The sequence below is a fragment of the Girardinichthys multiradiatus genome, chromosome 9, assembly GCF_021462225.1.
Source record: "Girardinichthys multiradiatus isolate DD_20200921_A chromosome 9, DD_fGirMul_XY1, whole genome shotgun sequence".
Classification (NCBI taxonomy): Eukaryota; Metazoa; Chordata; class Actinopteri; order Cyprinodontiformes; family Goodeidae; genus Girardinichthys; species Girardinichthys multiradiatus.
In genome coordinates, this window is record NC_061802.1 from 5842222 (window position 1) to 5857265 (window position 15044).

General features: G+C 37.1%; 1 protein-coding gene across 10 annotated transcripts in view; it reads right to left on the reverse strand.

Moving 5' to 3' along the window:
* LOC124873635 (discs large homolog 1-like protein) overlaps positions 1-15044 on the reverse strand; it is a 170944-nt gene that overhangs the window by 3341 nt on the left and 152559 nt on the right. For all 10 annotated transcript variants that reach the window (XM_047374398.1, XM_047374399.1, XM_047374403.1 and 7 more), the window contains 8 exons: positions 12625-12807; positions 9274-9337; positions 7641-7656; positions 5837-5878; positions 5441-5491; positions 2210-2311; positions 1668-1840; positions 1475-1584 (listed from right to left, as the gene is read on the reverse strand). In XM_047374398.1, the coding sequence (XP_047230354.1) occupies positions 1475-1584; positions 1668-1840; positions 2210-2311; positions 5441-5491; positions 5837-5878; positions 7641-7656; positions 9274-9337; positions 12625-12807 (741 nt within the window). The remainder of the gene's footprint in view (positions 1-1474; positions 1585-1667; positions 1841-2209; positions 2312-5440; positions 5492-5836; positions 5879-7640; positions 7657-9273; positions 9338-12624; positions 12808-15044) is intronic.

The following is a 15044-nucleotide window of genomic DNA, read 5'->3' on the forward strand; positions in this document are numbered from 1 at the left end:
AGGAGACATGGAGGTTCAAAAGATAATGCAAAGTTTCTTCCCCTTTTACGACTATTACTGTTAAGTTCAGGTGTATAAACTGAGCTTTATTTGTACTGTGGCTGCATAAACAGGGTTGTGAACAATAAAGAAAGAACTATGTATAAGAACATATTGTAGGTAAGCCTACAACATGTATACAGAAAAACTACGTTTTTTTCAATCAAATCAAATTTGCCTTCTCTCGTTCCATTTTCCCAGCAACTCTGACCACCTTCCCTTTCTTGCCGAAGAAAAGCATTACCACAGTATGATGCATACAACACTATGTTTCATTATGTGGATGGTATGTTTAAGGTATGAGTTTTCTGCTAGACATAGTGTTTTGTATGTCAGTTTTGGTCTCATTAAACCAGAGCATATCCTTTATATGTTTATTGTGTCCCCTACATTGCTTGTGGCAAACTGCAGAGGGAACCTCTCATGGATTTCTTTCAACAATGGAAAGATATCACCATTATGCCAGAAAGGACAGATTTGTGGAGTGCACAACTAATACTTGTGTCATTGAAATATTCCTAAAGGTTTCCATAGAGTTCTTGGCAAAATTTCTGATGCTCTTCTTGTCTGGCCTGTCCGTTCAGATGGACAGATATGTGTCGGCTTGCAGTTGTGCCATAGTATTATTACGATTATAGACCGAACAGTGCACTGTGAGATGTTCAAAGCTTTAGTTATTGTTTAGATCCTAACCCTAGTCAAAATTTCTCAACAATTTCACCCTTAACCTTTCTGCTGTCTTTCTTGGTTTGTGTGATGCAGTTTGTTCCCTAATGTTCTCTAACAAACCTCGAATACCTTCACAGACTAGCTGTGTTTTCAGAGATTAATTTATACACAGGTAGACTCTATTGACTAATTAGGTGACTTCTGAAGGCGATTGGTTGCTCTGGGTGTTATTTCTGAAAGTATCCTTGTTCCTCCACTTTATAGCGGTGCTTTACTTTGTGTTGGCCTGTCACATAAAAATCTGAACAAAGGTCATTATAGTTTGTGCGAGTAGCATAAAATGTGAAAAAGATTTAAAGATATGGATAGTTTTGCAAGACACTTTAAATCATGATAGGCAAAAAGTACAAATAGAAATTATGTTTAACTAAATTTTATGGGTATCTCCAAAGAACTGAAGAAGTGAGTTTTATCTTGCTCAACTAGAAATCTAAAACAACTTTTTATAAGATTGGCTCAAAGGATTAATGATACTAGTAACAGTTATCGTATGTTGTTTATTAAATTTAACATGAAATGTAATTTTCCAGTACGTATTGCACAAGTAAGTAAAGTTTTCAGAAGACCAAAGAAAATCCACTGCAACAATAGCTAAAAACATTAAAATTAAAAATAAAATTAAAATTTAGCTTTCTGCAGCACTTTGCTGTGAAACCCTTCAGTTTATATATGGCATTTTTCAGAAGTTAATACTTCTGTTACTTACAGGATGTTGTCGACATTACGCGGCCTAATTAGAATAGCAATGGGATAGAGGCCAGCCATCTGGAGACGCTTTATTGCATTCCCAGATACATCCAAGATGCAGTGTTTCCCCTGCAGGAGACATAAGGTCCGACAGTCAGTCCCTGACTGCTTTCAATATGGTCGTCCTCTCTGCTGCTCATCTCAGGTCTTACCTTGTCGGCAACCTCTCTGACAGACTGTATGCTGGTTCCATAAAGGTGGTTGTTATACTGTCCAGCCTCAATGAACTTGTGTTCCTGTATCTCTCGCTCCATAAGCTCTCTCGAGGACATGAAGTGATAATCTCTGCCGTCCACCTCGTAGTCTCTTCGTGGCCGTGTTGTGTCTGAGAAGTGGAGGTTTCACACATATTCAGATGTGGGAAAATAATATCTTTACATATATTTACATATCAGCTCAAGAGCATTTTAACTGCAGTTTTAAATATTTGGGTGGAAATAGAGAATGAAAAACATTCTAATGAGCTTATAAATAGGTACATTGCTGTTCAATTTTTTTATAGGATTTATAAATTATGTATCACGTAAGTATTGCCTAAATGACAGAGAAAGACTTCAATAATCACATAATGATAATATATTTTAAATGGCAAGTAAACACAAATCATGTTTGATATTGTTTTCATTGCTTTTTAGATTGCTTTTTATGTTTTATAAGTTGCTTCTGAAATTTATCACAAAGTTAGGAAACTCACGTGGGACGCAGGACCCAAACTTTTCTGGAAACTCAGAGATGAGATCATCGTTGACCCGATCTTTCATTGGTCCGAGCACAATGACCGGCCGTGTGTAATTGACTGAGAAAAGATAAACAGAAAAGAAAAGACATTTGTTTGATTACACACGGCAAAGATTTAAAAAATAAAAACAGGCTAATTCCGACAAAATATTTACTCTTCGTCATTCTAGCAAATAAAAATTCCTTATCGATGTCTTTTTGACTTTATTCTAATCATTCTAACCTGAGAAACAATTATTTAAAAATTCTACCTAAGCGTAAAAATGCAAGGGACTTAAAACTTACAGGACCAATACAATACTGCAGTTTAAATCTGTGATTCTACAGAATTTGCTAACATTAGGCGCTCCACTCCCTCTAAAGTTGACTCAGTTTAATCGACACCATGAAACAGCCATGTCTCTTGAAAACCAGTAGAAATCCAGTTAATCCTCTCAGATGTAGGATGGGGGAAAATGCACTACATTTTCTTTTAATTAGTTACTTATGTGCCTTTTTCCCACTTACACTTTTTATTAACATTTTCATTATTTACAACATAGCAACCAAACAGGTAGTCACAACTAGGGGCCCTCGAGTCCATGTTGCAACTTACATAGTATATATTGAGTCATTTTTGTCCATCAGTTGTATTTCCCTCGTAGCTTCCTGGCAAGTCCATTTCTACCATTTTCTCAGAAAGGCATCCTGTTTTAATCTCAGATTACTTGTCATCCGTTCCATAGTATATACAGTCCAGACCAAACGTTTGGACACACCTTCTCATTCAAAGAGTTTTCTTTATTTTCATGACTATGGATATTGTAGTTTCACACTGAAGGCATCAAAACTATGAATTAACACATGTGGAATTATATACTGAACAAAAAAGTGGGAAACAGCTGAAAATATGTCTTATTTTCTAGGTTCTTCAAAGTAGCAACCTTTTGCTTTGATTACTGCTCCACACACTCTTGGCATTCTGTTGATGAGCTTCAAGAGGTAGTCACCTGAAATGGTTTTCCAACAGTCTTGAAGGAGTTCCCAGAGATGCTTAGCACTTGTTAGCCCTCATGGCTTCACTCTGCGGTCCAACTCAACCCAAACCATCTCAATTGGGTTCAGGTCCGGTGACTGTGGAGGCCAGGTCATCTGGCGCAGCACCCCATCACTCTCCTTCTTGGTCAAATAGCCCTTACACAGCCTGGAGGTGTGTTTGGGGTCATTGTCCTGTTGAAAAATAAATGATGGTCCAACTAAACGCAAACCAGATGGAATAGCATGCTGCTGCAAGATGCTGTGGTAGCCATGCTGGTTCAGTATGCCTTCAATTTTGAATAAATCCCCAACAGTGTCACCAACAAAGCACCCCCACACCATCACACCTCCTCCTCCATGCTTCACGGTGGGAACCAGGCATGTAGAGTCCATCCGTTCACATCTTCTGCGCCGCACAAAGACACGGTGGTTGGAACCAAAGATCTCAAACGTGGACTCATCAGACCAAAGCACAGATTTCCACTGGTTTAATGTCCATTCCTTGTGTTCTTTAGCCCAGACAAATCTCTTCTGCTTGTTGCCTGTCCTCAGCAGTGGTTTCCTAGAAGCTATTGTACCTTGAAGGCCTGATTCACACAGTCTCCTCTTAACAGTTGTTCTAGAGATGTGTCTGCTGCTAGAACTCTGTGTGGCATTGACCTGTTCTCTAATCTGAGCTGCTGTTAACCTGCAATTTCTGAGGCTGGTGACTCGGATGAACTTATCGTCCGCAGCAGAGGTGACTCTTGGTCTTCCTTTTCTGGGGCGGTCCTCATGTGAGCCAGTTTCTTTGTAGCGCTTGATGGTTTTTGCGACTGCACTTGGGGACACTTTCAAAGATTTTCCAATTGTTTGGACTGACTGACCTTCATTTCTTAAAGTAATGATGGCTACTCGTTTTTCTTTACTTATCTGCTTTTTTCTTGCCATAATACAAATTCTAACAATCTCTTCAGTAGGACTATCAGCTGTGTACTGTATCCACCGCCTGCACAACACAACTGATGGTCCCAACCCCATTTATAAGGCTTGAAATCCCACTTATTATACCTGACAGGGCACACCTGTGAAGTGAAAACCATTTCAGGTGACAACCTCTTGAAGCTCATCAACAGAATGCCAAGAGTGTGTAGAGCAGTAATCAAAGCAAAAGGTGACTACTTTGAAGAACCTAGAATATAAGACATATTTTCAGTTGTTTCACAGTTTTTTGTTCAGTATATAATTCCACATGTGTTAATTCATAGTTTTGATGCCTTCAATGTGAAGCTACAATATTCATAGTCATGAAAATAAAGAAAACTCTTCGAATGAGAAGGTGTGTCCAAACGTTTGGTCTGTACTGTATGTTATTTTCATTCTTCTTCCAATGGGTCAAATACGGTGGCCCAGCTTTGTACCATCTTCTAGTTTTTGGTTTTTTACAAGCCACTAACAGTATCTTACAAAGGTACCAGTGTTTTCTCTTAACCAAAAGTTAATTGAAATGACAAAAAAAAGCAGTGTTTCCACACTTTTGGGTATTTTGTATCCAAATACTATAAAAGGTACTGTGCAGATTTGATCCAAAAATGGTTTTATTTTATCACAAGATCAGACCCAGGTTCCCACACTCCCTCCAGCAGGGTTCTGAAGTGTTTGAGAATTTGCTTCTTATTTGTGGTGTGATAAAAACACTTCCAACCAAATATTTTCAAATTTTTCTGAGCCTGTGGTAGAATGCTGTGTACTCAACATAGAGTGTCAGTCAACTTGCAGAATTTCTGCTTTCAGTTCTTCTTCCCATTTATTTTTAGTATAGTTCTTATTAGTTAGTATAGTTTGTTGTCGTAGGCTTTGATATACATGTAGCTTGGAGATAACTTTTGTAGGCTTCGGTAAAGATGCGGATCAGGGTATTTTGTCCTAAAGATAGTTTAGGATTTTTTTTTTTTTAAAGTAATCAGCTTATATGCCTTTTTAATGCTGCCCTGACCAACTGTCCACGTTGCCCAAATAAAAAACCCTACTGCTCCTCATAGGCAAAATCTAAAACTGTTCAATTTTCCTGGAAAGTAAAACTAATAAATCTAATAAAGAATCTGAAATGCTGTCATGTTGTTTAAGTATTCATACCTCATAGTAATTACTGAGATAAGTGAGTTAAAAAAAATAGGAGTCAGGTACGTACCTTCCTGCTGCACGACAGGTTGGTATGTAAGGAGAATCTCCTCCTGGTCAGCTGTTCAAAGAGAAATGAAGGAAACTTTAAAAGGCATATTCATCATACATCTTACACCACAACAAACCCTTACCCATTTCTACTTATGGAAAAAACTTCCCCAGCAGCTCTGGAAAAGTAGAGAGATGTGACTTGCACACAAACCCAGCATGCACATAATCACAGCACAAGAAAACACACATACATGTGTACATGACACACAGCAAGCGCACACAGAGAAACCCACAACCACAAACAAACAAAATGAAAAAAAAACAAAAAAACAGTAGAGGATGTAGAGTCAGCTGCAACAGAGAAAGGGTAGAGGAGAGAAGAAAAAGAAGACAGAGGAGGGTCTACACTTACAGGAACTACTCTCACTATCACTGGTGCCAGAGGTTACCAGCGCTGGAAGGACAAGACAGGTCAGAGTCAACACACACACATCTACACTATTACATACACACACATTCTTGCTATCACACAGGAACACAAACACAACCACTACCTATTAAGATAGGATTTAAACCAGACCTTCTTTGTGTTTTTCCCTTGAAAACATTTTGACACCTATCCAGGAGTCTTTGTCAATTCTGGAGGTTCGCAGTTGAGCAACCTGGAGCACCCAGGAGCAACTTGGAGCTTAGGAGCAGTTCGCAAACTCCAGATTGCTCAACTGTGAGCCTCCAGAGTTGATATAGACACTTGGATAGGTATTGAAATGTTTTAAAGGGAAAACAACAAAATCTGGTTGCCTCCAATTAAAGCCTGTTGAAATTGCCATGACTCAAATGACACTTCACAGGCAACTTTTATTCATAAAATGTTCCATATTCATCCACCTTTTTTCTAGTGGCACAACAATTATAAGGTCAAAATTACAGATGTAATTAGCTATTTTTCAGCTTGATCAGCCCTCATTGTTGACCGGCTGTAGCTCAAAAGTCAGATCTATTTTGATCAGTAAATAATACCACGCTTAGGTACAAAAGAGCAACAGAGAATGATACTTTCAGCAGATAATAGGAAGGCTGAACATATCCCTTTGAGCTTTTAACCTTTGTTGTGGAACATGCAGCATATGACAAAGTTGGCAGCCTTTTGGAAATCTCACAGTTAAGGGAAAGATCTACATTCTCTATGATAAACACAAAAGAGTGCTGTTTTAGTAATGCTAGCCAGGTACAAAAGAGCAAGACAGAACAATAAAATCACTTATTTAAAAAGTTAACGTCAGTTTAGAATGTCAACTTCATGATCATTTTACAACTTACTGTTTTGGTAAAGTCTTCTTTTACAGCAGCTTGTATTAGGAACACAACACTGTTCCTAATATAAATAATTAATGATTTCTAACAGGTGGAAGGTTAAAACACATGATGAATGCTGTTTCTAAATGTTATATTATTATCCTTAAAATCAGCAGGCCAAAGCTTATGAAAAATTAGTAATCCAGTCCATACTATAGTAGTCTCCACAGGACTATGCTACAAAGCCAAGGCTGTATTCAAAGCAGTGAGAGAGAGCCTTTGGGTTACGCAGCTGTAATAAGAGATGATTTATTTGATTTATTTGCTTTTCAGTCCAGACCTCCAGTTTGCAAATGTAGCTTTCCTTTTTTGAATCTTGAGCCTCAGGTGAAAAGACAACAAACTTGAGAGGCTGACTTTTTACAACTAACAGCAATTCTGCATAAAATCTGCAGATATTTTACAATGATCTGCAGAAAATTAAAAGTGCCAGTAGAACATACTAGACACATAAATTATGTTCATTTATATAGTGCCAATTCACAACAAATGCCATATAAAGCCACTTTACAAAACTCTGTGTTGCAAGACTTTAGATATATTTAGTTTAAACTACTACACGTAATCAAAAACAAACAAAGCAGAAGATGTTTTAGGAATATTGGAAAAAATAAATCTGGTTGGATGAAAGCAAAATGATTGGTATAAGTTTTATCACTAAAATACCACTTAAACTATAAAACTAGACAACGAACTGATTAACTGGAAATTGTTTTGGGGGGTTATCATAGGCTTTTCTCTATGGCAATAGACAAAACTATCTTATCACTGAATAACATGAAAAACTAGTCAGCCATTGCTTCTGGAAAATCAGTTACATATAGTGACCAGTAGGTGTCAGTAATGGTTAGGTTACGCACCTTTATCCTCCTGATCCTGGAGGAGACAGAAACAGAGGAGAGCATTAATTACCACACACAGGGAAATCATAAATCTGTGTGTGTGTGTGTGTGTGTGTGTGTGTGTTTTCAGCAGAAACACTGTTGGAAAGTCTGTAGCACAAACAACCAAGAGAGCATGTGTAAGGGTGTGATCATTTTTAATGATCATTTTTTCATCACGTGGAGTTTGTTGTTCACACGGTGTGAAGAAAACAGAAGGATGGTGAGACCCAGCTGACAACACAATGATATCAATAGCTTGTGTTAAACTTGTGTCAGTGCTCACCATCACACTGAAGTCAAACATTGCTGCCTCAGATTTGAACAACTTCCAACATTCAGGTATCTCAATCACAAAGATCTCTTTATCTTAAATCAATATTTTACCTGCTTAAAAGGCTGGAGTGAATCTCTGGGATGTCTGGGTTATATATAAAATGAACTTTTGAGTTTTCCTCAGACAAGTTTTAACACTAGCTAAATCATTATAGGTGCAAACCCTGAGGTTTTAGGGAAAATAAAAAGATGACACTGCCTCCAATCTAAACATAGTAAATTTGCTTGCAAAGTGAAAGGTGAAAAACTGTTTTCACAAAGAAGTCTTTTCCTGTCAAATGCCAATGTCAAGTTTATTTTTATACCCTATTTAAAAACAAAGTTGATTATGGCATTTTACAGTTTAGCCAAACAAACGATAAAACAAATACAGAATAAAATAATTTTTAATGAGGATAAAGGCTCATAAAATCTATTTAGTATCTAATACTCTACTCAAGTCAAAGACAACGGAAGAGTGATAAGTCTTAAAAAGCCTCTTAAATGACTCTATAGTCTGAGTGGTTCAAATATATCACAGTAAACTGTACCAAATATTTTGGGTCAGCTACAGTGAAGGCTCAATCAACTCTACATTTTAGTTTGGATTTCCCAACATCCAGGAAAAACTGGCTGGTTTACCAGTTTTAATCAGTGCAATAACAGACAGAAAATCCATGGAAAGCTTTCAGGTTATGAGATACGTCAGACTTTTTAGTACTATTTAAAAAGCTGCTGTGCTCTTGACAATCACTAAATGCTGCAGGGATACCTGATCAAGAGCAACAAAAAGACTTCTCAAGATCTTGAAAATGATGCAATTCAGTAATATGTTTTAGTTTAGAAAACGGGATTTTTAATAGCACTAATATGTTTATCCAACATAAAGATAGCTTTTTGGTATTGCAGCGCAATTTCCTAAAGATGCAGTATTATGAGAAACTCAAGAACCAAAAACTGAAAAGGCAAGAGGGATTATAATATATCTTTATTGTGGCATGTTAGCTGTAAATGTATTCTGAAATCAGTTGGTTGTTTATGTTTATGAAAATGTTTTATGTTATATCTTAGGACCTATCAACTGAGTTTATGTTATTTTGCCAAACATTTTCAGGCCACATAAGGCAATGTTTTTTCGCACCAATTTACCAGCAGCTTAACATTAGGTCTTTTATGGGATGTTCAGTGAAATGAGAGTCTTATAAACTAATTGTAAACCTTATCAACACTGTAGGTGTAGTGAAACTTGGGTTCAATGGGCCTAACTTTTATGGTCATCAAAACATGCAATACTCACCGATCTGTCCTGAGACCTCGACACTCTGACCATCTTTAGCCTTGACCTCTCCTTCTTCTCCGCTCTGTGAGAGAAACAAAAGTGGAACAACAGAGCTAAACACTTAAAGAGAAGAAACTGATCCTTTCTTTAAGGAGCTAATTAGAAATAGAACGCATCTAAATAAAAACAATTGTTTGCGGATCTTTAAAATGCTATGAGATTTAAAAAAAACACTTAGATGAATCTAACACAGTTTCCTGTAACTTGACAGTAAGCAAAAGGTAGCATGTTCATGTCCACTAGATCAAAATGCTTCTCCATAGTGGAATGCTCCTGTTCTGGAGATATTTTCCATGTCCTGTGTGTAAATCTCCATTATTCACATTATGTGAAGGATCTTCTTCTGCTAATAATCATAAATAAATGCAAGAATATTAAATAGGGTTTGTTCATGTGAATGTTTTGAGAACATTCAAAAACATGAGTCCTCTACAAATACGATTTGGCATCTAAACAATTGTTTGCATCTGATAAACTATGAATTATGTAATTGGCAAGTAATACAAAATAATTTCATTTTATTATTTACCCTCTAATAAACTACATTAAAATGTAGATATTATAAATATTCTTTATGTTAACTGGTGCTGTAATAGCTGAAGCTCTAACAGATGTAAAGTCTTGACCTCCACGCTTTTTATATGTTCAGTGAACTAATGATTCAGGTTTGAGACTGTAATCATAGCAGCTATTCAGATAGCCCTAATGTAGCAACCACAGCCACTCCATCAAACCTCTGAGTGACAATACATCCTCTCCTCCTTGCTACCTCTAATCCCCACTTCAGTGGCCTCTCTCCTTCTTTCAGAGCATAACACTTCACATCCCTTCCTCCTTGTCACCTCCCTCTGTGTCACACTTGGAAACACCACTTTTTCTAAGCTGTCTTCTCACACCCCAGAAACCTGTCAGCATCTGTCTATCGCCTGCACCACGAGGAGGTGACGTCAGGAAAAGGAGGAATTTTTGTAGCTGCCTTCGCAGATTAATTAATCTAATTATAAACTGTAATGACACTGAATGACTCATCGGAAGAATTGAACTCCATATAAAACTAAAAGGTACTTAAAATCTAGTCTGAAATGACTGAAGTCATACAGCAACACGAAACAACTCGGAGTGTTTAGTTCAAAACACAAAGACATAATGTCATGAGTGAGAAAACTTTAGTTAACTACTGCAAAACATGTGTCTGCATGACCAGAATATAAAAGGGTACTAGCAAACATTCACTATGCATTAGAAAAAATACACTGAGCATGACCAAACTGAAGTCTTTCTCTTTATGACATTATGTCTTAAAATAATCAACAAAACAATTCAATGGAATTAAATGGAAGGAATCAGTGATTGTGTCAGATGCCAATCAACAGTCCTCCCATCCTTCCCCTGGGTCACTAGAGTCTGTTTGGTGTGAGCTTTATACTTGCTCACCTGAATCATGGTGAGATCCTTTATGTAATCTCTTTGGAATGAGTTTTAACGTTGGGTTGTAGATGCTGGAAAGCTAAAAAACCGCTATCCTCTCCCTTGGTTGAGGGTCCGTTTCTCTCTTTTGACAAAAAAGTTTTCCTTCACCCCTCTTTAAACTACCTGTTCTCTCAGTCTAAAATCTGAACATCGTTGCCATCAAAAGTGTCCACGTGCTCTTGAGGTGCAAGTGGACTGCTGAATCTTACCCTGAGCTGCAGTGCTGTGCCATGCATTTCTGCAGTTGTTTAAAAGAGAGAAACCGACACTGAACTGAGGGGGAGGGTTGCAGTTTCAGCTTTCCGGCATCTTAAACCCAGCATTGAAATGCCAAAGAAATCCAAAGAAATTACATAAACAGTCTCATCATGATTCAGGTGACCAAGTTAACAGCTCACACCAAACAGACTCTTAACAGCCTAAGAGAAGGGCGATCGGATCGTTGATTTGCATCTTACTTAGATGAGCCTAATTGTGTGTCCAATTAGATTTGGTGTAAAACTAACATAGGATTTTAGAAAAAGACATTATATTATAATATTATAATATTATATTATAAGTGTGTAAGGTTGGTATAGGTGTGACCCATTGCACTATACTGACGGATCATTTTAACAAAGTTAATTTATTTGAATTGTGTTTATTCACCTTTGTGTCTCCTGAAAAATTCCAAAATCATAAAGTTTTGGATTCTGTATTTAAAAAAACTGACGATATAATTTCAAAAGCGATTTTAACAGTTTATTTGGTTAGAGAAATATTCACCAGAAGCAAGAAAGAATTCGAACTTCTGTACCGTCTCTGACCAGTTTTTTTGTAAAGCTGACAATGCAGGTGGCTGCTGTTTTCTCTTTTCCTTCTCCTACTCCAAATTGCCCTACACCAGCTTTCACCAAAAGGTGTTTTTCTGTACAATCTGCATAACGTGATTAAATCGGGCCATTTAGAATTCAAAGCAATTTACTTTGTTTTTTGACATAATTATACATAAATATGGGTTTGCTTTTGCTTAAATGTATCCACAAGGCCATATTTAAATATGGGCTAACTGCATCAGCACAGAGGCAATATTTGATCAGTAGAGTTATTGTAGATCTGTCTGTGCTCCAAGTTTAAAAGTCAAAAAGACATGGTAATTTAGTTTTGCACACATTTTTCACCCACAGATGCCTTTGTAAATTCCCCTGACGATGTTGTTTTCACCCTTCTTTAACAGCACTAAACCTAGCCTCCTTTGTTTATAGTGCTCCTTTTGAGGGGTGGGACTAGTATGCCTCTTTGATAGATCTCTTGCACTGCTCCGATGATTTCCATCTGGCTTCTATGTATAATTTAAATTTTCCCTTTTACAGGTAAAAGCTTCTGACTCCAGAACCAGACATTTAGAGTTTTCACACATCTGTAACCTGGGCAAGATTTGAAAGGATGGGACATAAACTCTCCATAACAGTCTCTTCAGTCCATTATAGTATGGACTGATAATGACTTGTTTCATATGGTATCTAATGGACTATTAGCTTCACGCCTGGCAATTATAGAACAATCTAGCTGCTTAATTCTACTGCTGCTCTCTGTTTTTATTTCTGTTTGAATTATTTTTCCACTAGAATTGTTTTAAATTTTGAGTGGACAATGAGTCATGAATGTGTTTAATAGAGCTTTTACTTTTATCTATGCCATCTATGTACGCAGGCATGCACTCTGTGTTATCCTCCAGAAGTCAATGAAAATAATGTAAAACAAAAAACCCGGATGCTGATATCAGCAACTACCCAGAGACAAAAACAGTAATGTAAGTGAACCCCCCCAAAACTGATTTGAAACCCTTAAAGCTCTGACCTCCTTCGGCTGGGGATAAGTCCAACTTCAGGGCAGTTTGGGGGTGGGGGGCTAAGGTGACGGGCGGGCCACCACTCCTCTTCGCCAGCGCTGCTCACATGGAGGATGTCCCCAAAATTAAATGGTAGTGCCTGATTCGGTGCACTTAGATCTGCAGCACTTCCATCATAGTCGAACAAAGCTCTGAAAACAACCCAAACAAATATTCAGTGAGAAACCTTCTTTTTTTTGTATTGGGAGATCAAAAGATTTGCTTTCCAGTAAAACATATTTTCTGACTTTCCTGGAAATCGGTCTTCAGATTAAACACCACTATTCATAGATTTAAGCATTGTATTAACATTCCTCTCTGCACGTTTTAGTCCAGTTCTGTTTTATTCAAGCTTGCTGTTACGTCTGAGTGGTAAATGCGTCTTTGACCACAGGAGCCAAACTCTTCCAGAGGGAAAAGACCTGGAAATATAGGCCAGCAATATGTTTGTGCAACTGTGTGAATGCAAGGTAACTAGAGCTGAAATAAGCTGAATTCCCAAATGTCCTTCCTGGCTTCATCAATAAAACAGGGCAGAGGCACAGGAGGAGTACGTGACAAAACAGATTTGATGTAGAAGACAGAGAGAAAGAAGGCTGTAAATAGCCTGACAAAGGGTCAAAAACGCACCACCCAGGGTTTTAACAGTGCTGGAAGAAAATGGAAAAAATGTGTACTAGAATTTTAGATAATGTGACTACAAACAAATGAATCCTAAAAAAAGGATGTGATAAAGTGATGTAAAAATAGGTCAGATACTTCTAAATGGTGTTATGACAGATCATATTTCCCTTGAAAGCATATTACCACATTATAGGAAGATAATACAGTGTTTTCCTTTCCATGCACCTGGGTCTTTTGTGATTTTGATTGTTCTACAGTTCTGCATGATATCAGTAGAGTTTAAAAAGGGGTTGGTATAAGTGGGTGCTTGCAGGCTAATTTGCCCTGTGCATTTTTCTGTGTGGCCCTGTTTGTTACTGGCAAGATGCTACTATTCCAAAAAGTGGCCTGTTGACAGATTATCCCTCCTGAGCTGTGGATCTCTGCATCTCCTCTACAGATTTCTTGGGACTCAATGCTGCTTCGCTTGTAAATTATTTCTTGACCTGCCTGGAAACACGGGTGGATGATCACGTCTTGGTAGGTAGGCAGTAATGTAATACTGGTCCCATTTTCAGATAATGGATCTAACAGAGCTCCATGACATGTTTAAAGCTTGGGATATTGTTTATTGACCCACCTACAACTTTCTCTCTGACTTTTCTGCTGTGTTCCTTGGTCTTCATGATGCTGTTAGTTCACTAATGTTTTTTAACCACTGAAGTCTTCACAGAACAGCTGTATTTATACTGACATTAAATTACACAAAGAATTTATTAGGTGACTTCAGTTGATTTCACTGGGTTTAATTTAAGATTAATCAGAGTAAGGGGGTTAAATAAATACGCACTGTTAATATTTTTATTCGGAAATCAATTTTGGAAAAAACATGCACTTCACAATTAAGCATTACTTTGTGTTGATCTTTAACCTAAAATCCCAATTAAAACATAGAGGTTTTCCACTATAAGGTGAAAGAATGTGCAAAAACCTTGAGGCGTGCAAATACTTTTGCAAAGATCATAAATTACAACTATTATTACTAGGATCTATAATTTTTAAATACAAAAATGAAACACTTCCTTTTGAATCAGCTGATACTAAATTAAATCCTAAATTAAATTACAGAAACTTAACCCCAAATATAAAATACAGTTAAATACAAGAATACATTTTTAGCTTTTTTTGCAGCTGAAACAAAGGAGGATTTCAGATTGAGTGACAAATTATATTGAAGTAGCATGATTAGCATTATATTATAATGAGCTGTACTATTACAGGTCAAAATTGCTGCAGAGGTTAGGAGTCACTAATTAGCTGTAATTAAAAATGTTATTTAGGTGCTTTGTGGGTTATAGAAGGGGATTCAGACATTAATTTCAATGGAAATTAGCTGCACTCTCAAAATTGTTTTGTGAAGCTTTTTATTGAAAGTTTTCTGTAAATAAAACTGCAGTTATAGAACATTTAAAGATACGTTGTAAAAAATATATTTTGCACAACATTTTATATCCTTAATTATGCAGTAAAATGAAAAACAAAACAAACAAAAGAAGAAAATATATTTAAAGCATGAGGTAACTTTCCATTAGTGGGTCCACATGCATAAAATAAAAGGGCAGCTGTCGCCTGGAAGCATATAAGTTGTATTTGTTTCCTTTGTTTTATTACTCTTCCATGATGTCACAGAATATAAGCAACACATTGCACATGACTACAGCTGGCAGGTTTTACTAATAGATATGGTGAGTTTGCATGGCCACAAGCACTTTGATGTAGCTCATCA